The sequence below is a fragment of the Oncorhynchus gorbuscha genome, linkage group LG23 (assembly GCF_021184085.1).
Source record: "Oncorhynchus gorbuscha isolate QuinsamMale2020 ecotype Even-year linkage group LG23, OgorEven_v1.0, whole genome shotgun sequence".
Lineage (NCBI taxonomy): Eukaryota > Metazoa > Chordata > Actinopteri > Salmoniformes > Salmonidae > Oncorhynchus > Oncorhynchus gorbuscha.
The window spans coordinates 24780733-24808085 of NC_060195.1; the positions used below are offsets into that span (position 1 = coordinate 24780733).

At 44.7% G+C, this 27353-nt stretch overlaps 1 protein-coding gene across 6 annotated transcripts in view; it reads left to right on the forward strand.

Annotated features, from left to right (window-relative positions):
• Positions 1-27353, forward strand: part of LOC124011462 (mitogen-activated protein kinase kinase kinase kinase 4-like) — a 140407-nt gene that overhangs the window by 107579 nt on the left and 5475 nt on the right. For 5 of the 6 annotated variants that reach the window (XM_046324876.1, XM_046324872.1, XM_046324873.1 and 2 more), the window contains 4 exons: positions 1183-1332; positions 6356-6515; positions 16391-16530; positions 16715-22722. In XM_046324876.1, coding sequence (XP_046180832.1) covers positions 1183-1332; positions 6356-6515; positions 16391-16530; positions 16715-16798 — 534 coding nt within the window. In that variant the 3' untranslated portion in view covers positions 16799-22722. Of the gene's footprint in view, positions 1-1182; positions 1333-6355; positions 6516-16390; positions 16531-16714; positions 22723-27353 lie in introns of those variants that run through there. The other variant, XR_006834583.1, reaches the window with a different exon arrangement.

The following is a 27353-nucleotide window of genomic DNA, read 5'->3' on the forward strand; positions in this document are numbered from 1 at the left end:
CCTTTCGGTTACTAGTCCAACACTCTAACCACTAGGCTACCCTGCCTCCCAAACAGGATGCTGCCACCATCGTGCTTCACGGTTGGGATGGTGTTCATTGGCTTGCAAGCATCCCCCTTTTTCCTCCAAACATAACAATGGCCATCATGGCCAAACAGTTCTATTTTTGTTCCATCATACCAGAGAACATTTCTCCAAAAAGTACAAGCTTTGTCCCCATGTGCAGTTGCAAACCGTAGTCTGTCTTTTTTATGGCGGTTTTGGAGCAGTGGCTTCTTCCTTGCTGAGTGGCCTTTCAGGTTATGTCAATATAGGACTCGTTTTACTGTGGATTTAGATACTTTTGTACCTGTTTCCTCCAGCATCTTCACAAGGTCCTTTGCTGTTGTTCTGGGATTGACTTGCACTTTTCGCACCAAAGTACGTTATCTCTAGGAGACAGAACGCGTCTTCTTCCTGAGCGGTATGACGGCTGCGTGGTCCCATGGTGTTTATACTTGTATACTATTGTTTGTACAGATGAACGTGGTACCTTCAGGCGTTGGACCAGACTTGTGGAGGTCTACCATTTTTTTCTGAGAACTTGGCTGATTGACTTCAGGCGTTTGGAAATTGCTCCCAAGGATGAACCAGACTTGTGGAGGTCTACAAAAAGTTTTCTGAGGTCTTTTTCTTTTCTGATTTCTTTTGACTTTCCCATGATGTCAAGCAAAGAGGGACTGAGTTGGAAGGTAGGCCTTGAAATACATCCACAGGTACAGCTCCAAATGACTCAAATGATGTCAATTAGCCTACCAGAAGCTTCTAAAGCCATGACATCATTTTCTGGAATTTTCCAATCTGTTTAAAGGCAGGGTCAACTTAGTGTATGTAAACTTCTGACCCACTGGAATTGTGATACAGTGAATTATAAGTGAAATAATCTGTCTGTAAACAATTGTTGGAAAAATTACTTGTGTCATGCACAAAGTAGATGTCCTAACCGACTTGCCAAAACAATAGTTTGTTAACAAGAAATTTGTGGAGTGGTTAAAAAATGAGTTTAAATGACTCCAACCTAAGTGTATGTAAACTTCCAACTGTACTTTTTCTTGCCACTGTCCCTAGGGTTATGACATAAGACATGTTGACTCTCCCTAAGTTATTCCTCAAGTCTTTCCTTGTTGTGTGTGTCCGGTACAGTCGTTCGGCTCGCTCCCCCAAAGGCCTCTGTCTGTGGACCTGACGGTGGAGGATGGACAGAGACTTAAGGTCATCTACGGCTCCCTGTCGGGCTTCCACGCCATCGACGTTGACTCGGGGACGCCCTATGACCTCTACCTGCCCACGCATGTAAGTTCCCCACCCCCAACACTGCCCCCAGCCTCCTCTAACCTCTCCCCAGTCTCCTCTAATCTCTCCCCAGCCCCCTCCACCCTCTCCCCAGCTCAGCCTCCACTCCTCTCTCCCCTCAGGGCCATGCAGCCTGGATCTCTGTTCTCTAGCAGCTAAACAGCTCCTTTTTTCTGCACCCACGCCACTCAGCTCTTACAGTGAACTTTTGTTCCTACTCAGAGTCGATGTGGGTAGAAGCTGTTTGTCATGACAGCCAGTTGACTCATTTCAGTATAATATTGACAGGATGGGTTTGTGTTTAAGCCAGGCCTGATATTGTCAGTGTCTGACCTTGTGGCAAAAGCCTTTTGGCATTTCTGTCTTTTGTAAATTGATTTCTCAAAAAGCCTCTCTTAGAAATTCTGCTTTGTCACAGTATAAGCTCAAACATCACTCACCTCAAAGCAAAGGAGATTCCGTACATTTAGGGAACTTTCCCTTCTTGGGAGCAAACAGATTTACTGAAAACAAACTCAATAATCAGTCCATTAATCTACCTTGGTCACAACAGTTGTCTGAAGATACAGGGAGGTAAGACTTGTTCAGTAATTAATGATTCGTCCATTTCAATGGCAGCTGTGTTTGTCAGTCTGCCAGGAGGTGAACAGGGCTGAGAATGACTAGCCAGCTGGACAAGGTGATGGATCCTGTTAATGCCTTTAACCCCTCTCAGAGGCTCAAGGTGTAGCAGAGCGGCACACAATGGTGCAGAGTTTTGCAGGCTTAGACACTGTAGACAGGGGAGCCGAGGCAGCCTCTAATGCTACTGATGAGAACCCCCCCCCACACACACACACACTGCTGCAGACACACAACCCCCCACACACACACACACACGCAGACTGCTGCAGAGAGCTGCTGGGAGCTGAGAGCCAGAGCAGAGGGAGAACACTATCCCAAGGAAACTAGCTCTATTACACACAAACACACACACACACACTCCCCAGTGTGCCAGTTCCCAGTGCTGTGCCCAGAGGTGTGATGTTGCTGTATCCCACTTCTCCCACTGTGCTGGCCCACAAAGCTATCATTGGCTGCTTCTCTTTGGCCCCAGTCTCCATCCATGTGTGCTACTCTTCACCAAATAGATAGCTCTAAGTACATCTCGGCAGCGCTGGCTAACCATGTGCCTGCTAAACAGACCTGTTATTCTGCTATCATTTCTGATAACACTTTTTTTCTGATATATTTTCACTCCATAATACTGGTATTTTACCCTGCAGCGGAAGAGAAGAGTCCTTCTCTTTTACCCGATCACTCACTCTCACATTCACTCTCATATTCACTCTCTCTCACTGACACTCTCTGGTCCGCTCATTCTCGCCTTCACACACGCACACACACACACACACACCTTTTCTCCCACGTATGTTCTCCATGTTGGCTGCTGTTGATGATGAGATGATCCCGATACCAAGACAGCGGATTAAGATAGCGCTGCGTCTGTGGATGCCTGTGCTGATGCTGAGGATTGTGGTGGCACAGCCACAGCAGCACGTGGACAGCGGGGTGCAGTTGTGAGACAGGCTCCCGGCCGGGCAAGTATGGGGATCCTTACACTGGTCCTGTGGTGACTAACACTGGTCCTGTGGTGACTGTGACTTACTGTACATAGAGCTTTGGGGGTTGTTTGAGGTGTTGGTTTGTTTGGGGACTTGGTTTTCTACCTGCTGTTGAAGACACTAGTCTAAGCCAGTACGGATGCCCTTATTGCAGCTCTCATTTGGAAAGACTTTCTAATAATCTTCTTATGCAAAGAGGTATTTTTGGGTTATTGTGGATCACCTTAGGTATTAGAAATATTGTGTATGTATGAATGATGCAGCCGAAGACTTGTTACAAAACTGTTAAATCCTCATAGAGATAACAGACACTGTCTTCTTGTTTGAATGTGGGCCGTTATGCAAGTGCTTGTGAGAGACCTGGGGGGGTCAGAAGTGGTTCCTTTCTCCTCCTCACTGCCACTCGCCGCCTCTTCCTTCTCCTCACTGCCACTCGCTGCCTCCTCCTCCTCACTGCTTCCTTCTCCTCACTGCCACTCGCTGCCTCCTCCTCCTCACTGCTTCCTTCTCCTCCTCACTGCCACTCGCCGCCTCTTCCTTCTCCTCACTGCCACTCGCTGCCTCCTCCTCCTCACTACTTCCTTCTCCTCACTGCCACTCGCTGCCTCCTCCTCCTCACTACTTCCTTCTCCTCACTGCCACTCGCCGCCTCTTCCTTCTCCTCACTGCCACTCGCTGCCTCCTCCTCCTCACTGCTTCCTTCTCCTCCTCACTGCCACACGCTGCCTCCTCCTCACTACCACACGCTGCCTCCTCCTTCTCCTCACTGCCACTCGCTGCCTCCTCCTCTTCACTGCCACTCCACGCCTCCTCCTCCTCACTGCTTCCTTCTCCTCCTCACTGCCACCGCTGTTTCCTCCTCCTCACTACCACTCGCTGCCTCCTCCTCCTCACTGCCACACGATGCCTCCTCCTTCTCCTCGCTGCCTCCTCCTCACTGCCACTCGCCGCCTCTTCCTTCTCCTCACTGCCACTCGCTGCCTCCTCCTCCTCACTGCTTCCTTCTCCTCCTCACTGCCACTCGCTGCCTCCTCCTCCTCACTGCTTCCTTCTCCTCCTCACTGCCACACGCTGCCTCCTCCTCACTGCCACTCGCTGCCTCTTCCTTCTCCTCACTGCCACTCGCTGCCTCCTCCTCCTCACTGCTTCCTTCTCCTCACTGCCACACGCTGCCTCCTCCTCAATACCACACGCTGCCTCCTCCTTCTCACTGCCACTCGCTGCCTCCTCCTCCTCACTGCCACTCGCTGCCTCCTCCTTCTCCTCACTGCCACTCGCTGCCTCCTCCTCTTCACTGCCACTCGCTGCCTCCCCCTCTTCACTGCCACTCGCTGCCTCCTCCTCCTCACTGCTTCCTTCTCCTCCTCACTGGCACTCGCTGCCTCCTCCTCCTCACTGCCACTCGCTGCCTCCTCCTCCTCACTGCTTCCTTCTCCTCCTCACTGGCACACGCTGCCTCCTCCTCACTGCCACTCGCTGCCTCCTCCTCCTCACTGCTTCCTTCTCCTCTTCACTTGCACACGCTGCCTCCTCCTCACTGCCACTCGCTGCCTCCTCCTCCTCACTGCTTCCTTCTCCTCCTCACTGGCACACGCTGCCTCCTCCTCACTGCCACTCGCTGCCTCCTCCTCCTCACTGCTTCCTTCTCCTCCTCACTGCCACACGCTGCCTCCTCCTCACTACCACACGCTGCCTCCTCCTCACTGCCACTCGCTGCCTCCTCCTCTTCACTGCCACTCGCTGCCTCCTCCTCCTCACTGCTTCCTTCTCCTCCTCACTGCCACTCGCTGCCTCCTCCTCCTCACTGCCACTCGCTGCCTCCTCCTCACCTCCAGTCGCTGCCTCCTCCTCCTCACTGCCACTCGCTGCCTCCTCCTCCTCACTGCCACTCGCTGCCTCCTCCTCCTCACTGCCACTCGCTGCCTCCTCCTCCTCACTGCCACTCGCTGCCTCCTCCTCCTCACTGCTTCCTTCTCCTCCTCACTGCCACTCACTGCCTCCTCCTCCTCACTGCCACACGCTGCCTCCTCCTCATTGCCACTCGCCGCCTCTTCCTCCTTCTGACTGCCTCCTCCTCACTGCCATACGCTGCCTCCTCCTTCTCCTCACTGCCTCCTCCTCCTCACTGCCACTCGCTGCCTCCTCCTCCTCACTGCCACACGCTGCCTCCTCCTCATTGCCACTCGCCGCCTCTTCCTCCTTGACTGCCTCCTCCTCACTGCCACACGCTGCCTCCTCCTTCTCCTCACTGCCTCCTCCTCCTCACTGCCACACGCTGCCTCCTCCTTCTCCTCACTGCCTCCTCCTCCTCACTGCCACTCGCTTCCTCCTCCTCCTCACTGCCACTCGCGTCCTCCTCCTTCTCCTTCTCACTGCTGCTTGGTGCTTCCTTGTCCTCCTCACTGCCACTCGCTGCCTCCTCCTCCTCAAAGCCACTCGCATCCTCCACCTTCTCACTGCTGCTTGGTGCTTCCTTGTCCTCCTCACTGCCAAGAGGTCGGTTCAGTGGTTATATAGCTCTGAATTACATCTCAGTGGAGCTCACCAGCCATAGAAACAACATTCATGTGGGTACCTAAGTTGTATTCCGATGCCAGAAGAGAAAGAGCTGAGCACTGAGCATATTTGGCAAATTAGTTTGTAATTAGAGAATTTAAGTCAAGACATTGTGTGCCGATTAATTAGCTGAGACGTTCTAATTAATTAAGCCGTGTCGTCACCATCTCTCTGTTGCTGCCTGGGCTGATTCAACATAGTGAGCGAGAAAGGGGATGTGTTATTATGGAATGGAGGAGCGACATACACAGTTTATTAGGTACACCATCCCGTTCACAAAAATGTATTGCTCCTATAGACAGACAGCCAGACAGGCATTGAGGCATTCAGTTACTGTTCTGTTGAATGTTACGATGGGAAAAACATTTGACCTAAGTGACTGAGCATGTTTTGATCATTGAGGCCAGGCATGCCGGATCCAGTTCACTGTGTGAATCAGCCTCTTATCAAATAGAATTAACCAAGATGGTTTCAGGGAGGGAGAGTGGGCCAATCGAGGCAATAAAACTTTGTTTTATTATACAATGTTAGTTTGTGTATTAGGAGGATTACAACTGGTGATGGGGATGGGGCTGTGTGATTATAGCTGTTGCTTCTAGAGATGGACAGATTTGGAGTGAGAGTGCTGTGCTGCACTTCCAGTGGTCGGCAAGTCAAGAAGATGGTTATTTTCCAACAGACAGAATGATAACTGATACAGTATAACACTATACTACAGATAGAGACACTATAGAAATCATCCTGGCTGTGCCCCAAATGACACCCTATTCTGCTTGGGCTCTGGTCAAATGTAGTGCACTAGATAGGGGGTAGGGTGCCACTTTATCATCATCTCATCTGACTGTGTTTTGTGTCTGTCTCAGATCCAAGGTGTGATCCGGCCTCATGCCATCATCATCCTACCCAACAGCAGTGGCATGGAGGTGCTGGTGTGTTATGAGGACGAGGGGGTTTACATAGACACCTACGGACGCATCACCAAGGAGACAGTGCTGCAGTGGGGAGAGATGCCTGCATCTGTCGGTGAGTTTATGTACATCGTACACACTCACCCAATCAACACCTGCAGTGTGTGTGTGTGTGTGTGTGTGTGTGTGTGTGTGTGTGTGTGTGTGTGTGTGTGTGTGTGTGTGTGTGTGTGTGTGTGTGTGTGTGTGTGTGTGTGTGTGTGTGTGTGTGTGTGTGTGTGTGTGTGTGTGTGTGTGTGTGTGTGTTGAGAGAGGGGTGAGAGAGATATTCCACTTCCTCTCAGAATGAAAAATACTTCTATCTTTGATAGACTGCAGACCCCCACCATTTAAACAATAGAACATGTCTCTCAACATGTCTCTCAAGAAATGGAATAAATTAACTGAGCAAACCAGAGACCTTTCAATATATACATTTAAACATAATTTTAAAATGATTTAAACATAATACATAGAAATGTTGTGGGACTATAGTAGATGAAGAATCAATATTTTTTTAGATTGAGTATTTATTGGGTCATTATGTTAGTATATTATGTATGTTTGTAATATTGTGTTATATGTGGAAATGTGTTCGTATTATAAATTGTATTTTAATTAAGGACTCTATAATGCTCCGGGTGTCGTGGGTGTGGAGTCAAACGCAGGAGACAGAGAGTGCAATGCTGTGCGTCTTTAATAGCACCAACGCACCACAGGGTGCTCACAATAGTAACGGCCCCAAACACAGGGAATGAAAATGTACAACGGAAAAATCACGACCAGGCACTAACACGTACCTCTACAACAGAGCCGAAGGTTACACTGAAATAATCCCGCACAACAACCAGGCGGGCCGGCTGTCTAATAAAGACAAACTAATCATACATAAACAGGTGCTACCAATAAACATACAAGGAGGGGGAGGAAAGACAATCAGTGGCAGCTAATAGGCCGGTGACGACGACCGCCACCCGCCCGGGAAGGGAAAACACCCTCGGTCGGACTCGTGACAGACTCTTGGAAGATTAGTCCAAATGGGGACTAAAAGAGATCCAAATCAAATCTCTTCTATCGCCCTTTTTGATATGCAGCAGCCAGGAAGTGACTGTTGTCAATTGTGCTTGGAGCACTGGGTGCGAACACTGGGTGCGAACACTGGGTGCGAACACTGGGTGCGAGCACTGGGTGCGAGCACTGGGTGCGAACACTGGGTGCGAGCACTGGGTGCGAACACTGGGTGCGAGCACTGGGTGCGAACACTGGGTGCGAACACTGGGTGCGAACACTGGGTGCGAGCACTGGGTGCGAACACTGGGTGCGAACACTGGGTGCGAACACTGGGTTTCGAACACTGGGTGCGAACAGGGTGCGAACACTGGGTGCGAACACTGGGTGCGAACAGGAGTCAAGCTGGATCCAACAACTCTAGACGGATTTGGGACAATAAAAATAAGATGTTCTGTGAGGAAAATATTACAGACAGGACAGCACACAGCCAAGCCCGGACCTGTGCATATATAGTGTAAATAAACTCAAATTAGCATGAAAGACATGAATGTAAGTCAATGCGGAAAAGTTCAAGAACTTTAAAGTTTTTTCAAGTGCAGTCGCAAAAACCATTAAGTGTTATGATGAAACTGGCTCTCATGAGGACTGCCACAGGAAAGGAAAACCCAGAGTTACCTCTGCTGCAGAGAATAAGTTCATTAGGGTTAACCACACCTCAGATTGCAGCCCAAATAAATGCTTCACAGAGTTCACGTAACAGACACATCTAGTAACAGGAAGAATATGACACTTTCAAATAATATCTGACAAGGAAGCACTGAGATATGGAATGTTTGGGAATACATAGAATGTTTGGGAATGACATATACTAAGGCATTTGTAAAAATTCTATAGCAATATAGAGTGGGAAAGCAGCCGGGCATTTTGACAATGAATAGACACTGCAGCAAATAAAACCTAATAAAAACTTCTGTCACGTCCAAGACCGGAGTCTACACAGGCAGTCTCACAAAGAGACTGCGTGAATCAGGCCTTCATGGTCGAATTTCTGCCAAGAAACCACTACTAAAAGACACCAATAAGAAGAAGAGGCTTGGTTGGGCCAAGAAACAACGAGCAATGGACATTAGACCAGTGGAAATCTGCCCTTTGATCTGATGAATGCAAATCTTTGGTTCCAACCGCCGTGTCGTTGTGAGACACAGAGTAGGTGAACAGATGATCTCCGCATGTATGGTTAAAGTATGGAGGAGGAGGTGTGATGGTATGTGGGTGCTTTGCTGGTGACACTGTCAGTGGTTTATTTAGAATTCAAGGCACACTCAACCAGCATGGCCAAGATAAAGCATAGCAGTGTGAACAGACAACACATAGAGTAAACAATTAAACAAGTCAATAACACACAGTGTATATACAGTAACTTCAGAAAGTATTCATACCCCTTGTCTTATTCCCCATTTTGTTGTGTTACCGCCTGAATTATTACCCATCTACAGTCGTGGCCAAAGGTTATGAGAATGACACAAATATTAATTTCCACAAAGTTTGCTGCTTCAGTGTCTTTAGATATTTGTGTCAGATGTTACTACGGAATACGGAAGTATAATTAGAAGCATTTCATAAGTGTCAAAGGCTTTTATTGACAATTACATGAAGTTGATGCAAAGACTCAATATTTGCGTTGTTGACCCTTCTTTTTCAAGACCTCTGCAATCCGCCTTGGCATGCTGTCAATTAACTTCTGGGCCACATCCTGACTGATGGCAGCCCATTATTGCATAATCAATGCTTGGAGTTTGTCAGAATTGGTGCGTTTTTGCTTGTCCATCCGCTTTATTTATTTTTTCTCCCCAATTTCATGGTATCCAGTTGATAGTTACAGTCTTGTCTCATTGCTGTAACTCCCGTACGGACTCGGGAGAGGCGAAGGTCGAGAGCCGTGCGTCCTCTGAAGCACAACCCAACCAAGCAGCACTGCTTCTTGACACAATGCCCGCTTAACCCGGAAGCCAGCCGCACCAATATGTCAGAGTTAACACAGAGTTAACGCCAGGTGTACGGTTAACACCGTACACCTGGCGACCATGTCAGTGTGCACTGCCCAGCCCGCCACAGGAGTCACTAGTGCGCAAGGACAAGGACATCCTTGCCGGCCAAACCCTCCCCTAACCCGGACGACGGTGGGCCAATTGTGCGCCGCCCCATGGATCTCCTAGTTGCGGCAGGCTGCGACAGAGCCTGGACTCGAACCCAGAATTACCAGTGGCACAACTAGTGTTGCGATGCAGTGCCTTAGACCACTACCCCACTACTTTTGCTATTCTCTTTTTGATAGTCCTCCCGGTTTTGACCTCTGCCTGACTCGACTACTTTTCCGCCTGCCTGCCCTGACTGTCATGCAGGTGAAAGAGGACCCAAAAGCGACTTAACAGAAACAGAGTTTATTCAAGTCCAAACAGAAAACGACAAATCCTGAATCCTTAACAGGAAATGTCCAAACAGGGAATAACAGAAATCCTCTAGTCTGTAGAGGGGAATAACAGGAGAAGCGGCCACAGACTGCAGGTCGCTTCGGGTAGGCGCAGGCCGTAGCTGACAGAGACACCTGCTCACACGCAGCATCTGATGAAGGCAAAAACACGACAGGACAGGGCGATACACAATCACAGCACGGTGAATTCTAAACAAGGAACCGACGGGACAGGAACGGAACACAAAGGAAGAAATAGGGACTCTAATCAGGGGAAAGGATCGGGAACAGGTGTGGGAAGACTAAATGATGATTAGGGGAATAGGAACAGCTGGGAGCAGGAACGATAGAGAGAAGAGAGAGCGAGAGAGTGAGAGAGGGAGGGGGAGAGAGAGGGATAGAAAGAGGGAAAGAACCTAATAAGACCAGCAGAGGGAAACGAACAGAATGGGGAGCACAGGGACAAGACATGATAATAAATGACAAACATGACAGTACCCCCCCCACTCACCGAGCGCCTCCTGGCGCACTCGAGGAGGAATCCTGGCGGCAACGGAGGAAATCATCGATGAGTGAACGGTCCAGCACGTCCCGAGACGGAACCCAACTCCTCTCCTCAGGACCGTAACCCTCCCAATCCACCAAGTATTGGTGACCCCGTCCCCGAGAACGCATGTCCATGATCTTATGTACCTTGTAAATAGGTGCGCTCTCGACAAGGACGGGAGGGGGGGAGGGAAGACGAACGGGGGTGCGAAGAAAGGGCTTAACACAGGAGACATGGAAGACAGGATGGACGCGACGAAGATGTCGCGGAAGAAGCAGTCGCACAGCGACAGGATTGACGACCTGGGAGACACGGAACGGACCAATGAACCGCGGAGTCAACTTACGAGAAGCTGTCGTAAGAGGAAGGTTGCGAGTGGAAAGCCACACTCTCTGGCCGCAACAATACCTTGGACTCTTAATCCTGCGTTTATTGGCGGCTCTCACAGTCTTCCCCGCAGACAAAGGCAGACCGGTAATGAAGTCTAAGGCGATGTGAGACCATGGTCGAGAAGGAATGGGGAGCGGTCTGAGACGACCGGCAGGAGGAGAGTTACCCGACTTAGTCTGCGCGCAGTCCGAACAAGCAGCCACGAAACGGCGCGTGTCACGCTCCTGAGTCGGCCACCAAAAGCGCTGGCGAATAGACGCAAGAGTGCCTCGAACACCGGGATGACCAGCTAACTTGGCAGAGTGAGCCCACTGAAGAACAGCCAGACGAGTGGAAACAGGAACGAAAAGGAGGTTACTAGGACAAGCGCGCGGCGACGCAGTGTGCGTGGGTGCTTGCTTAACCTGTCTTTCAATTCCCCAGACTGTTAACCCGACAACACGCCCATAAGGAAGAATCCCCTCGGGATCAGTAGAAGCCACAGAAGAACTAAACAGACGGGATAAGGCATCAGGCTTGGTGTTCTTGCTACCCGGACGGTAAGAAATCACAAACTCGAAACGAGCGAAAAACAACGCCCAACGAGCTTGACGGGCATTAAGTCGTTTGGCAGAACGGATGTACTCAAGGTTCTTATGGTCTGTCCAAACGACAAAAGGAACGGTCGCCCCCTCCAACCACTGTCGCCATTCGCCTAGGGCTAAGCGGATGGCGAGCAGTTCACGGTTACCCACATCATAGTTGCGCTCAGATGGCGACAGGCGATGAGAAAAATAAGCGCAAGGATGAACCTTATCGTCAGACTGGAAGCGCTGGGATAGAATGGCTCCCACGCCTACCTCTGAAGCGTCAACCTCGACAATGAATTGTCTAGTGACGTCAGGAGTAACGAGGATAGGAGCGGACGTAAAACGTTCTTTTAGAAGATCAAAAGCTCCCTGGGCGGAACCGGACCACTTAAAACACGTCTTGACAGAAGTAAGAGCTGTGAGAGGGGCAGCAACTTGACCGAAATTACGAATGAAACGCCGATAGAAATTAGCGAAACCTAAAAGCGCTGCAACTCGACACGTGACCTTGGAACGGGCCAATCACTGACAGCTTGGACCTTAGCGGAATCCATCTGAATGCCTTCAGCGGAAATAACGGAACCGAGAAAAGTAACGGAGGAGACATGAAAAGAACACTTCTCAGCCTTTACGTAGAGACAATTCTCTAAAAGGCGCTGTAGAACACGTCGAACGTGCTGAACATGAATCTCGAGTGACGGAGAAAAAATCAGGATATCGTCAAGATAGACAAAAACAAAGATGTTCAGCATGTCTCTCAGAACATCATTAACTAATGCCTGAAAAACAGCTGGCGCATTGGCGAGACCGAACGGCAGAACCCGGTACTCAAAATGCCCTAACGGAGTGTTAAACGCCGTTTTCCACTCGTCCCCCTCTCTGATGCGCACGAGATGGTAAGCGTTACGAAGGTCCAACTTAGTAAAGCACCTGGCTCCCTGCAGAATCTCGAAGGCTGATGACATAAGGGGAAGCGGATAACGATTCTTAACCGTTATGTCATTCAGCCCTCGATAATCCACGCAGGGGCGCAGAGTACCGTCCTTCTTCTTAACAAAAAGAACCCCGCCCCGGCCGGAGAAGAAGAAGGCACTATGGTACCGGCGTCAAGAGACACAGACAAATAATCCTCGAGAGCCTTACGTTCGGGAGCCGACAGAGAGTATAGTCTACCTCGAGGAGGAGTGGTCCCCGGAAGGAGATCAATACTACAATCATACGACCGGTGAGGAGGAAGGGAGTTGGCTCGGGACCGACTGAAGACCGTGCGCAGATCATGATATTCCTCCGGCACTCCTGTCAAATCGCCAGGTTCCTCCTGAGAAGTAGGGACAGAAGAAACGGGAGGGATGGCAGACATTAAACACTTCACATGACAAGAAACGTTCCAGGATAGGATAGAATTACTAGACCAATTAATAGAAGGATTATGACATACTAGCCAGGGATGACCCAAAACAACAGGTGTAAACGGTGAACGGAAAATCAAAAAAGAAATAGTCTCACTGTGGTTACCAGATACTGTGAGAGTTAAAGGTAGTGTCTCAAATTTGATACTGGGAAGATGACTACCATCTAAGGCAAACATGGGCGTAGGCTTGTCTAACGGTCTGAAAGGAATGTTATGTTTCCGAACCCATGCTTCGTCCATGAAACAACCCTCAGCCCCAGAGTCAATCAAGGCACTGCATGTAGCACCCGAACCGGTCCAGCGTAGATGGACCGACATAGTAGTACAAGATCCAGATGAAGAGACCTGAGTAGTAGCGCTCACCAGTAGCCCTCCGCTTACTGATGGGCTCTGGCCTCTTACTGGACATGAATTAACAAAATGTCCAGCAACTCCGCAATAGAGGCACAGGCGGTTGGTGATCCTCCGTTCCCTCTCCTTAGTCGAGATGCGAATCCCTCCCAGCTGCATGGGCTCAGTCTCAAAGCCAGAGGAGGGAGATGGTTGCGATGCGGAGCAGGGAAACACCGTTGATGCGAGCTCTCTTCCACGAGCCCGGTGACGAAGATCTACCCGTCGTTCTATGCGGATGGCGAGAGCAATCAAAGAGTCCACATCTGAAGGAACCTCCCGGGAGAGAATCTCATCCTTAACCACTGCGTGGAGTCCCTCCAGAAAACGAGCGAGCAGCGCCGGCTCGTTCCACTCACTAGAGGCAGCAAGAGTGCGAAACTCAATAGAATAATCCGTTATGGACCGTTCACCTTGGCATAAGGAAGCCAGGGCCCTAGAAGCCTCCCTACCAAAAACTGAACGGTCAAAAACCCGAATCATCTCCTCTTTAAAGTTCTGGAACTTGTTAGAGCAATCAGCCCTTGCCTCCCAGATAGCTGTGCCCCATTCTCGAGCCCGGCCAGTAAGGAGTGAAATGACGTAAGCAACCCGAGCTCTCTCTCTAGAGTATGTGTTGGGTTGGAGAGAGAACACAATCTCACACTGCGTGAGAAAGGAGCGGCACTCAGTGGGCTGCCCGGAGTAGCAAGGTGGGTTATTAACCCTAGGTTCTGGAGGCTCGGCAGGCCAGGAAGTAACAGGTGGCACGAGACGTAGACTCTGGAACTGTCCAGAGAGGTCGGAAACCTGAGCGGCCAGGTTCTCCACGGCATGGCGAGCAGCAGACAATTCCTGCTCGTGTCTGCCGAGCATGGCTCCTTGGATCTTGACGGCAGTGTAACGAGCGTCTGAAGTCGCTGGGTCCATTCCTTGGTCGGTTCCTTCTGTCATGCAGGTGAAAGAGGACCCAAAAGCGACTTAACAGAAACAGAGTTTATTCAAGTCCAAACAGAAAACGACAAATCCTGAATCCTTAACAGGAAATGTCCAAACAGGGAATAACAGAAATCCTCTAGTCTGTAGAGGGGAATAACAGGAGAAGCGGCCACAGACTGCAGGTCGCTTCGGGTAGGCGCAGGCCGTAGCTGACAGAGACACCTGCTCACACGCAGCATCTGATGAAGGCAAAAACACGACAGGACAGGGCGATACACAATCACAGCACGGTGAATTCTAAACAAGGAACCGACGGGACAGGAACGGAACACAAAGGAAGAAATAGGGACTCTAATCAGGGGAAAGGATCGGGAACAGGTGTGGGAAGACTAAATGATGATTAGGGGAATAGGAACAGCTGGGAGCAGGAACGGAACGATAGAGAGAAGAGAGAGCGAGAGAGTGAGAGAGGGAGGGGGAGAGAGAGGGATAGAAAGAGGGAAAGAACCTAATAAGACCAGCAGAGGGAAACGAACAGAATGGGGAGCACAGGGACAAGACATGATAATAAATGACAAACATGACACTGACCTTGGTTCTGCCTGCCCTGACCTTGGTTCTGCCTGCCCCTTGGTGCCTTTTGGACTCTGAAAAGGTTTTTGACCCTTTTGCCTGTCCATGACCATTCTCTTGCCTTCCCCCCTATTGGATTAATACATATTGTAAGACTCCAACTGTTATGCACTTGAGTGAGGACCCAAAAGCGGTATTCAAAAACAGAGTCCTTTAATGTAAACACAGGGAAGACATAGATCCTCTTCAGATGTAGATAATGGAAAAATAGACAACCCGCAGAGAGGGCGACAAATGAAACAAAAAGTCCTTCTGATAATTACAAAAGAGCCCCCCTTCTTAGCAGCAGAGGAGAATAGCTGGGTTAGCGGCGACAGGCTGCAGGTCTCTCTGGGTAGGCGCCGGTCGTAGAGGAACAGTGGTACCTGATCTCACGTAGCATCAGATGAACTGGACACAGTACAAATGATAAGACAGTTAGCTGAGTACAGGATGCACTTGCCAGGCAGATTCCGACAGGACGGGGCGGGACAGGGATGAAGCAAACGAGACAATAGTTTGTTTCTGGCATGAGAAACTCAAACGAGAATCTGACAAAGAAAGAAGCAGGAACAGAGAGAGAAATAGAGACCTAATCAGAGGGAAAAAAGGGAACAGGTGGGAAAAGGGTGAACGAGGTAGTTAGAGGAGATGAGGAACAGCTGGAGGAGGAGAGAAAGAGAAGGTAACCTAATACGACCAGCAGAGGGAGACAGAGTGAAGAGAAAGAACAGGAACAAGACATAATATGATAAGACATGACACCAACAATCTGCCTCCTGTGTCTACATCTGGGTCTCGCCTTGTGTCATGATACTGGCAACTGAGTTTGGAAGAACGCCTGTATTGTTGTAGTGACTGGGTGTATTGATACACCATCCAATGTGTAATTAATAACTTCACCATGCTCAAAGGAATATACAATGTCTGCTTTTTTACCCATTTACCAATAGGTGCCCTTTTTTGTGAGGCATTGGAACACCTCCCTGGTCTTTGTAGTTGAATCTGTGTTTGAAATTTACCGCTCGACTGAGGGACCTTACAAATAATTGTACGTTTGGTTTACAGAGATGGGGTAATCATAAAAAAAATCACATTAACCCGTATTATTGCGCACAGAGTTAGTCCATGCAACTAATTATGTGACTTGTTAAGCACATTTTTACTCCTGAACTTATTTAGGCTTGCCATAATACTTAATGACTTAATTAATAACCTAAAAAAAAAAAAAAAAAATAAATGGTAATCCCACTTTGACATTATGGGGTATTGTGTGTAGGCCAGTATCCAAAAAAGTTCATCCATTTTCAATTCAGACTTTAACACAATAAAATGTGGAAAAAGTCCAGGGTTTGTGAATACTTCCTGAAGGCACTGTAGAACAGCTCAAAAGAGGAGAGTGGGAAAAGTGTGCCTATTGATTTTCATCTCAAGATTGATTTACATGGCACTCATTGAGAGAGGCAGAAAGCCTTGGAGGGTCTAAAAGCCTTAGTGTGTGCTTCCCAAATGGTACCCCATTCCACATATTGTACAGTGCACTATTACCCTATGGGCCCTGGTCAAATGTAGTACACTATAAAGGGAATAGAGTTCCATAAATCCCTGGTGGTTTATGTGTGTATCTCCACAGCCTACCTGCAGTCCAACCAGGTGATGGGCTGGGGAGACAAAGCCATCGAGCTGAGGTCAGCTAACACAGGCAACCTGGAGGGAGTCTTCATGCACAAGAAGGCCCAGAAACTCAAGTTTCTTTGTGAGAGGAATGACAAGGTACGACAACATCCTGATATCACCAAAACACACCTTGGGCAAAGCTCACATGACACCCTCTCCCCCCATATCACTGGGCTCTGGTAGATGTGAAAGGTTGTATGTTGTTCATAGTGTTGTAGGTGTTGAATATTATACTGTAAGTTGGCTTTTTTTTACTGATTGATGTATTTTCTGTGTGAAGGTGTTCTTTGCCACAGTGCAGTCTGGGGGCTGCAGCCAGATCTACTTCATGACACTGGGCCAAAACTCCCTGTTCAACTGGTGAGCTCTGTGGCTTAAAGACAACATACAGCGATCATCTCAGAAACAACATGAATTATGCTCAGAAACATTCTTAAACACTGAATTTACACTTTAGTAATACAGCTACATAATCCCATGCATATGAGAATACAGTATTTTCAATCAGCATAAATTAAGTATTAAGTAAGGCCACCAAATTGGTTTCAAGTCTCTAGCTATAGTACTTAAAATAGAACTGACAGCATTTAAGCGACACAAAATCTTATTAAAATATGTTCATATACACCCCCAGGAAGAATATTACATTTTTTAAAACATTTTCTGACAAGCGAGCACTTAGATATGGTCATTTAGATATTGAATGTTTGGGAATATATAGAATGTTTGGGAATTAAGTATACTAAGGCATTTGTGAAAATTCTATAGCAATATAGAGTGGGAAATCGGTCGGGCATTTTGACAATTAATAGACACTGCAGTAAATAAAACCTAATAAAAACATCTGTCACGTCCAAGACCGGAGTCTACGCAGACTGGTTCACCATAGCCAATCTTTCAACTGGACTGTGTGTTTATAGGCAGTAGCAACAGCTCGACTTTAGATCATTAGAACACATGGATTACTGCAAATGCGTAAATACCACAGGAGTCCTCTTACATTTCAGAACTCAACAGTCCTATTGATCAAACAACCATGGAAAGGTAGGCTCTCTCCCCCAGTGCACATCAACAACTAATGCTAGCCAGAGCAAGATGAGCTAAAAATTTAACGAAGCAACATTAGATAAACCCTCTCAACATTTTTCAGCTAATTACTCGTCAGAATTGCACTGATACATTATAGGGAATTCTACAGCTTGCCTGCCAATGCAATTCATTATTGTCCTAACCAAGCCCCCAAGCTAACTGGTTAAAGTTGGCTGGTTTGCTAGCTAGCTACTTCCAGAAATAAATGAGAGAATCTCACTCTGACCATTTTACTCGCCCTTTCCAAAACGGGTTAGGCTGTTTACGAACACAAGAGATGTGCGAACTGGATAACAGTCGTTCAGGTTCTTGCTAGCTAACCAAATGAGACCTGCATCTCTAGCTATGTATAGCCACCATAAACCGATTTGAGGGGAAAAGGTCATTCACTCACCCACTCCTCCAATTACGTTACATGTCATCCTCCTAGCAGCTAGCTATCTAGCTAGCGTTAGGCTCTGTTTTTAGCTTGCTACATAAATAGATATGCTAGCCTATTAGCCATGATATGACTGACTTTTGATAATGTCCTTTGCTAGTTTAATTGTATTGACATTCCCAGCCTAAGTTACATTAGTCCGTTTTTGTCCAAAATATTGAGTAATTGAAACTGAAACAGAGCATCCCGAATGGAGGCAGAAAACAATGTACCCACCCAACCTGATAGCGATATTTTTGGGACTACCAAGAAATGTATTGGTTAATTACATTAATCATGCAGTGAACTGCATCCATCTATTCTGCTAACAATGCCTTAGTGTACATCAAGAAATATTGAGTCAAAGAGAACCTATTTTTAAAACCTCTTATACAGTTGGTTTTGTAGGATAAACTGGGAATTTGATATTTTGGACTGATATGATTGTCTGTTTGTTTCATATCTGTAAAGTGCTTAAAATACTGTCAGTTCCACTTTAAGAAGTGAGTCTTGTGCCTTAAAGAAATGATTCACCCATTTTGAATGTTTTATCATATTTGTACATCTCTGAGCGATGTTCAAAACATTTTATGTTTTCATGTGTTTCTGAGCTATTCGACATTTAAAAAATACAGCCGGTATGTGTCGCTGCACAGGTCTTCTTGTTTCTATCTAGAAATACACCGGCAACCTACATTTGATTTCATATTGATCTTAATATCACATGGACTAAAAAAAATGCACAATTGCTTATTTTTTGACATCCAAAATGGATCAAATCAATTTTTGTTAATTGGGTCTCGGCGTATTCATCATTTTATTTTTAGTAAGTGCCATTGTTCGTGTTAAATCCTGAGATATTTACCGTTCAGTATTATGTGTTTTTAAGGATGCACAGTTGTAGATACCTCAGGTCAGGAAATGTACATCTATTTTACCTACTCGAAAGAGATTCCCTTACTGAAGAGAGCATTGGAAATACTACAGAGATTAGTGGGCTAGCAATCATCTTTAATAGTAGACACCGATACTGCAAATTGCTTGTCCTTATCTGTCCCACTTGGTTTTAAATGAAGTCGTTTTATGACCCCAACAATTCAAGTGGTGGATGCTGAGTTTATGATCTGATCTCCACTTTCTAGTCATAATTCAGATAACCAAATAGGCATTATATACCCTGTCGCATCTCTTGATCTAAAACTGATCATGTTTTACATGAAGTAGTTTTTAGGAAGAAGAAATCAAAGGAGGAAGAAAAGGATCATTATGTTGGCCTTGTGCTGTGTAGAGTCTTTTTGGACGGAAGTGGCTGTACATATTATTTGCACTGTTTTATAGATATTTTATATCCACTGGTCATCGCTACAGTTTAATGGGGTTTCAAATTATCTAGCCCTTTGCACTACGACCACTTTGGTAAATGTTCGCTCTACAATGCTTTATTGTCACAGTCTTATACATTTGAAGTAATTTATTTTCAACATTAAATGGTAAATGTTCGATGTACAATGCTTTATTGTCACAGTGTAATACATTTGAAGTCCTTTATTTTCAACATTAAACAGAGATTGCATTTGATTTAGATAAAGCTAAATCGTCTATTTGATATGCCATGATCTAAAAATGATGTGAAAACAGCGATAGGCTTTCAACTCTTAAGATTGTCAAACATATGTGACCCACCACATGGACTCTGTCCTATGTAGCCAAATTTGAAATTGTTTTTTACATTGGATAAAAGTAGAAACTCAGAGCTATAAAATTATATATAATACACTGCAGTTGAGGAACAATGGGAAAGTAATTTTGCTTTGAATTGTTAACCCCACTTTTGAGAAAATGACCCTTGATATTTTTGGTGTACCGACTGGAGAGCTCTTCTTTGTCTACACCCATTCAGCATCGTTCACACCCTGTTAAGCCTTAGCCCCGCCCATTTCTTTAACGATTCACTTGTGAGTCCATATGCACAGCAGAGTGTGTAGTTTAGTAAACAACCAAAGATTTCAAGACTAAAAGTGGTAAAAGTAGAAGCCTACATGGTGCAGGTCATGTTCTTCTTCACATTACTGTCCCTGGTAAACACACACTATATCTAATAAAATCTCAGTTTATGTGTCACATGAACAGGATACAGAAGGTGTAAACAGCACGGTGAAATGGTTACTTTGCATATTTGCACAGTAGCAATATCAAAAACAATGTGTCCAGATAATTGTTAGATGATGCTTACCCAGACACACTTGTTTAAATTGATGGGTCAGGTGAAAGAAATGTCTAGACATGTACACATGTTCATGAAATACAAAAGACGGCCATAATCAACCCCATACACCTGTCTAACTTGATGGGTCTTGTAATCATCTGGCAAAGTGGAGTCTTTTGTTTAGACATGTAGCTAGCTAGCTAGCTAGCTAAACATTGAACCGAATTAATCTCAACTCATACCACTACCAATACAAACTGATTGTTATAGCTGTAGTATGAATATGCAGATATTTAAAGCTAACCAACTAGGTTCAATGTTAGCTAGCTAGCTAACATTGGGCTATAACTAGCAACGCAAATGGCTTTCTGATTCAAAAAATATTACTACACAGATAGGTTCAATGTTCGCTAGCTAGCTAACAGTACACTTTAACTTGCAAAAAAAAAAAACTTTCTGACAAAATTAGAAACATAATATCTGAAAATGTAGCTAGACTCTTACCCGAATACATGGATGATCGCTTCACGGCAGACTGGAACCATTTAACTTACTTTTGTAGCTACAGTACATCTTGTTTGGCCAGCATTGTGTAAAGTCACTCTGGTTCACACTGACCGACTGGAACCATTTAACTTACTTTTGTAGCTACAGTACATCTTGTTTGGCCAGCATTGTGTAAAGTCACTCTGGTTCCAGTGTGCAGAAAATAGCTCATCATAACGTTTTCCAACTGATCGGTCCATAGCGCCTGCTAAATTCAGGGCATCAATTTTGTTGATAAAAGTAGCAAAACTTTGTAGTTCTCGATGGCTAATGTTATATCTTTCAAAAAATCTGCAGTAAAAGTATTATCAACACATACTGAGCAGCTCACATTATAGACAGAAGCAACCTACATAGCAGACCAATCCAAACTCATCTCCCGGCATCTCCAGCCCATCCATTATCTCAGCAAATCATGGCTAGCAGGAATGTTCCTGTCTTTTTCCAGGGTTAAACCAACTAGGCTCGTAATTTAACAATGTTATTCGTATTTACAGATGGAATACCAGTTTGTTATTCAGGCACATGAAAGTTTACATGTTCCAGAAGGCATTTATGTAAAAATATATATATATATATAAAAGAAAGCATTTTGATTTAAAAAGCGAATTCATTAAAATGCCTCTCCTGTGAAGTAGTGACGTGCAACATACGCCTAGCTTCCTGAAATGGGTCACATATACTCTTTTGTAGAAAATGTTTGGTTATGAACATTGAAATGTGCCACAATTGTGAAATGTTAACTCAAATCAATTGCATTTGAATCCAGTTGTTATTTGCTTTTTCTTCCCCCAATATGCTAAATGTTTTGCCACCATTTTGCCATCATTAGAGATCTAGTTTGGGCAGTTATTTTATGTTTATGATAGAAATACTGCAGCTGGTTCTGTGAGCATATTGTCAACTGAAAATGAACTTTTTCAAGACACAATTTGATATGTTGTTGTATTCTTCTGTGAGAATTCACTCTTGAAGTGTATTCAACTGACAAGATATTTAGGTTAGAAGGGAATAGCCAATAAGGTAATCAGTTTCACATAGCATTTTCAAGTATATTTACCCTATAATGATTAGGTTTCCAAGAACTGATGCTTTCAATATCATTGGTCTAATCATTGGTCTAAGTATTTTATAAAATAGTAAGAGCACTCAATTGATATCTCATTCATTTGACATGTATGATGGAAATGTTATCATTTGTCAGATTTTGAATAAGGGATTCAATGGGTAGAGTTAAACACATTTTTGTAATTAACTTAAACTTTTTTTAATGCCCAAATAGAACTTGTGACAGTGAGTCAATATGATTACATCTCCATTTGTAAAAAGTTGGTGATTATTTCTACAGACAAAAAGGGGGATTTTAAGCAGAATTTGTCATGTCTGACATGTTACTGAGTTAGATAATACTTCACCAACAGACATTTGTTTTGCAGTTGAGGATTGTGAGTCATGGCACTCTGTCATTTCTCCCCCTATCCACACCCATACCTCATGAAGTGCTCTTGTGTGAGATCATTGTCCTCTTGAGAGCTTTGTACTGTAGGAAGGACTGAGGAAGTTGGTGATGGTTTGTGTCAGGTGTGCATCGTGTAGCTGTGAAGAGTTCTCTCTGCTTTATATGATGCAGAGCAAATTTAGTTTTTGTTCTTGGGGAATTCGAGTTAGAAGACAAAATCATTCTGAAAGGATTTCAATTTTGAGGTTTTCCCCAACAAAATATATCTATTTTAGTGTCAAAAACGTAATGATAAAGGTTGACTAAATTATATTGATAAATATCCACAACATATATTGTTTCGTTACCTGTTCTTTTCCCATTTTGTTTTTGAAATTGTATTGAAAAATTATGTTTATTTTATTTTGTCCTTTGTTTTGTCTTAGTTTTGCTTTATTTTTGCACTGGAACTTTCGTATCAATTGTACAGCATGTACTGTATACCCAACCGGTGAAATGAATTAGTAACACTAATTGAGGTGTTATTATGTAAAAATACTGTTGAACAATAAAATACATTGTATACAATTACTGTGTAGTTCAGTGGTTATTTCAATAACTTCTAAGTAATATCAACATTTGATTTGTACATGCTAACAGTATTCCACATCTGGAGCAGTCACAGTGTTTGGGCCATAGCTATAAAGCAGTGTTATATATCCATGGTTTGGGCAGCTCTCTGGCTAGTGACTGGTCTGTATTTGCGGATTAGAGTTTAGTTCGCTGGTAAACTGTGGAGTCAGCCGTGTCAGATGGAAGGGAGCTAACCTGAGACGAGACCTAGCTCACTTCCTCAACTTATTCCCTCCTCAGGCTCAGTCAGACGCTGCTACGGTGGAGCCGGTGGCTCTCAGTCCCAGCCACTGCCATGGCCACCTCCCCACACCTAACAGTCTTTCTGACACCCCCAAAACCCCCATCACCACAAACCACCCCCCTCCTGGAGCCAAACCTATTTGTCGATGACAGTTGAGTAGTGCTCAGAGAAGGACCCTCCTCTGTGCACCCTTGGTGAGCAGGGAAAGGAAAGTATAAGGGGAGGACCAGAGAGCGCGGTCCGTCCGCCTGTCTGTTTCTGCCTGTCTCACATGGTACAGTCATCACCCATTAGACTAGTAGCTACAATGTGGTTCACTGGTAAGGTCTCTCTGCATGGTGTGGGACTTTCTATTTCCCCCAGAGGAACCACTAGTTGTGTGGTCAAAGGGTCAGATGTTAGTACAGCTTGTGTCATGGGATCTTTACTCAAAATATGCTCTGGTTTGTGTTCACCTGTTGACTATACATAAAGCTGTGAAGCTATCTGTCTCTAACCAACATCAAATAGAGATATTAAACTAGTAGTCATGTCAACTTTGAATGACTTGACAGCTTATCTTAGTGATAAAACAGTACAACATGGCAGCAAATCACAAAGTTGTGTCGTGAAAAATCTGTTGCATTCACTGGGATTTAACTGTGGAACTGGAAACGTGTGTCAATTATATAGTGTGCAGCGGGTGAGGCAGCTTCCCACTGGGCACATCACGTCATTTCAACGTGGATAACTGGGTCATATCTGGTTGAGATGTTGATCAATGAAATTACAATCTATATTTTCTAACTCAAAAAGGCAGCCAAAAATGTGTTGAATGTCCATTGTGTTATCTATGCTTTCAAACATCTAAACGCACAACCAAATTCCAATGGAAAAACAATGTCAGATTTTTGTTTAGTTGTCACCTAAATGTCTATCACTGCGCTTTAAACCAATTAAAAGCACAGTTCAAATGGGAATACAATGTCAGATATTTTGTTTATTTATACAACAGATTGTGTTATCACTGTACTTCATCTAATAGCAGAACCAAATGACCTGGATTGCAGTTGAGATTACATTAAAAGTACATGGTGCAAGTGATCAATGCCATTTGAGATTCTGCACAGATTATTACAGCAATTTTCCACAGACCTGTGACCTTTGCATGCTATCTTTAACATGCACACTTTCTATGATTACATACAGTAAGAAGACATTTATAGTTAAAGTAACCTCAAAATGTGGCCATGAATGTGTTACTCATTTTAAGGTTGAATGTTACATTAGTTTGTAAGATAGCCTTAACTTTAGGCTATTTACTGCTACAAAATGAATATATTGTGTTTGGTTGACATTGCAACCAAATATCAACATTTAAAGGAGATCTACTGCTTGAATAGTTCAATCTGAGCCACTGACTTAATCCTCTTCTTTAACTTTTATTTTTGGAATCCAACATAACATTTATTAACTTGTCGACAAGTCATTAGGTTTTTTATTGTATTTCAAAAGTGATATTGAATTGTGTTTGGTAGTCAATGCAAGCAAATATCAACATTTGAAGGACATTTATCTTCTGCTTGGATAGTTCCATCTGTACCACTGATTTAGGGCTCTATTAAATCAGATCCACTTTAGCCAACATCCACAAAGCGTTTGTTTTGGCAGAGTCGGGGGTGAAACTGCGTTAGAGCTGTCAAATCCAAAAGTGAGTGTTGGCATTATACCTAAATCAGACATTGGCTGCAGAGAGTCACAGAAATCCCATGCAGCCTTGTTTACAAGTTTGAACACTGGAATGTGAGATGTAATCTACACTTCAATTAAGATGATAGAAATCATCATTATTTAGTTTAAGGATTTTTTATTTGAGCATAATTATTATATTATTGTTATTATTATTTCTATATAGCCTACATTTTCCCACTCTGAACAGGGCGGGTCTGGCTTCATGACAATAATTGCAAGAGCATCGATTTTTATGGCTCCAACGCAGTTCCACCTCCGACACCACCAAAACATCTGCTTGATCTGATTAAATCTAGGCATTAGTCTGGCTTTAATTCCAGTTTGTCTACAAATTAGGGAATTGATATGTTGGATTCACGTCTCGATCTTAACCAAAAATCTAAGTTGAAGTTGCACTATACAGAAATCCCTCTACCATTTCCTGTTTGCTACAATTCTAATAGTTAAATTCTTGTGACAAAATAAGCTAGTATAGTGTAGAGAATCATTGTACCATCTAAACCGCTGCAAAATATATTTTCCATAACAAAACCAAAAGTAGAAGATACAAAAAACAAACCTTAAGAATGGGAAGCATAGAAATAGGTCACATAGAACAGATCTACCGCTTCTTAGACTTGCTTTCAGTGGTAATGACAGATCTACAGTGCATTTGGAAGGTATTGTTACGTTACAGCCTTATTCTACAATTGATAAAATAAATAAAATCCTCATAAATCTACACACAATACCCCATAATGAAAAAGCAAAAAAAACAGGTTTATTGACATTTTTGCACATTTATTTAAAAAATAAAAAGAGAAATGACTTATTTACTTAAGTATTCAGACCCTTTGCTTTGAGTCTCGAAGTGTAGCTCAGGTGCATCCTGTTTCCATGAATCATCCTTGAGATGTTTCTACAACTTGATTGGAGTCCACCTGTGGTAAATTCAATTAATTGGACATGATTTGGAAAGACACACACCTGTCTATAATAGGTCCCACAGTTGACAGTGCATGTCAGAGCAAAAACCAAACCATGAGGTCGAAGAAATTGTCCGTGGAGCCCCAAGACAGGATTGTGTAGAGGCACAGATCTGGGTAAGGGCACCAAAAATTGTCTGCAGTTAAGTTTGGAACCACAAAGACTCTTCCTAGAGCTGGCCGCCCGATCAAACTGAGCAATCGCGGGAAGGGCCTTGGTCAGGGAGGTGATCAAGAACCCGATGGTCACTCTGACAGAGCTCCAGAGTTCCTCTGGGGAGATGGTAGAACCTTCCAGAAGGACAAACATCGCTGCAGCACTCCGCCAATTATGCCTTTATGGTAGAGTGGCCAGACGGAAGCCACTCCTCAGTAAAAAGCACATGACAGCCCGCTTAGAGTTTGCTAAAAGGTACCTAAAGGACTCTCAGACAATGAGAAACAAGATTCTCTGGTCTGATGAAACCGAGATTAATCTCTTTGGCCTGAATGCCAAGTGTCATGTCTGGAGCAAACCTGCCACCATCCCTACTGTAAAGCATGGTGATGGTGATGTGGGGATGTTTTTCAGCAGCAGGGACTGGGAGACTAGTCAGGATTGAGCAAAAGATGAACAGAGCAAAGTACAGAGAGATCCTTGATGAAAACCTGATCCAGAGCGCTCAAGACCTCAGACTGGGCCAAAGGTTCTCCTTCCAACAGGACAGTGACCCTAAGTACACAGCCAAGACAACAGTCTCTGAATGTCATGGAGTTGCCCAGCCAGATACAAACTGGAATTAAAGCCAGACTATGTCAGTGGCACAGATGGAACTATCCAAGCAGAAGATACATCTTCAAATGTTGATATTTGCTTGTGTTGACAAGCAAGCACAATTCCATATCACTAAATATCATTCCATTTGAAATCAACCAGAGCTTGAACCCCTAGGCCTTTATTATAGTCCACAAATGTTGTCTATTTTTAGTTGAATCCTGGGGTGTATTGAAACAATAGCTGTTGATGACTTTACAAATGCTATATAGTCCTAAATAGCCTCATTGATGATATATGACTGTTAAAATTTGGTTCCATTACATTTGCTCTGTTAAACCTTCCATTTCAAATGACTTTGATAGCAGCAGTGATTTAGTTGAGATTTCTCTGCAAAAATTCTAACAATTCTCACAATTGATAATAGTCAGTAACAGCTATTATAGCTAAGCAGGGCTGGCTTGGTTACAAGCCTGGATGGGAGACCAAAGGTATACTGTAGATAGATCAATTCTCCAGTAGGAGGTTCTGCCCAGACATATTTTTCTGATAGTGGATATAATGTTGAAGATCTGACATTGCTTTCAAGGTACAAATTCAACATATTTTATACAAGGTTCGAAATTTGGTTACCATAATGACATTGACATTTCACCCTGAAAACAACAGTGACTTTCTTCAAATCCAATGTATTTTCCACATCACAATACCAGTTTGTGCCCAGTGGGTTGGCATTCCAGGGTGGTGGTGTGGGTAATGGAAGGGACATTTGGCCAGGCCAAACATGCTTCTGCAATGCACTCTGCAAACTGAAAGCTCTGGTTGTCCCCCAGGGATTTTTTATTTTTTATTTAACCTTTATTTTACTAGGCAAGTCAGTTAAGAACAAATTCTT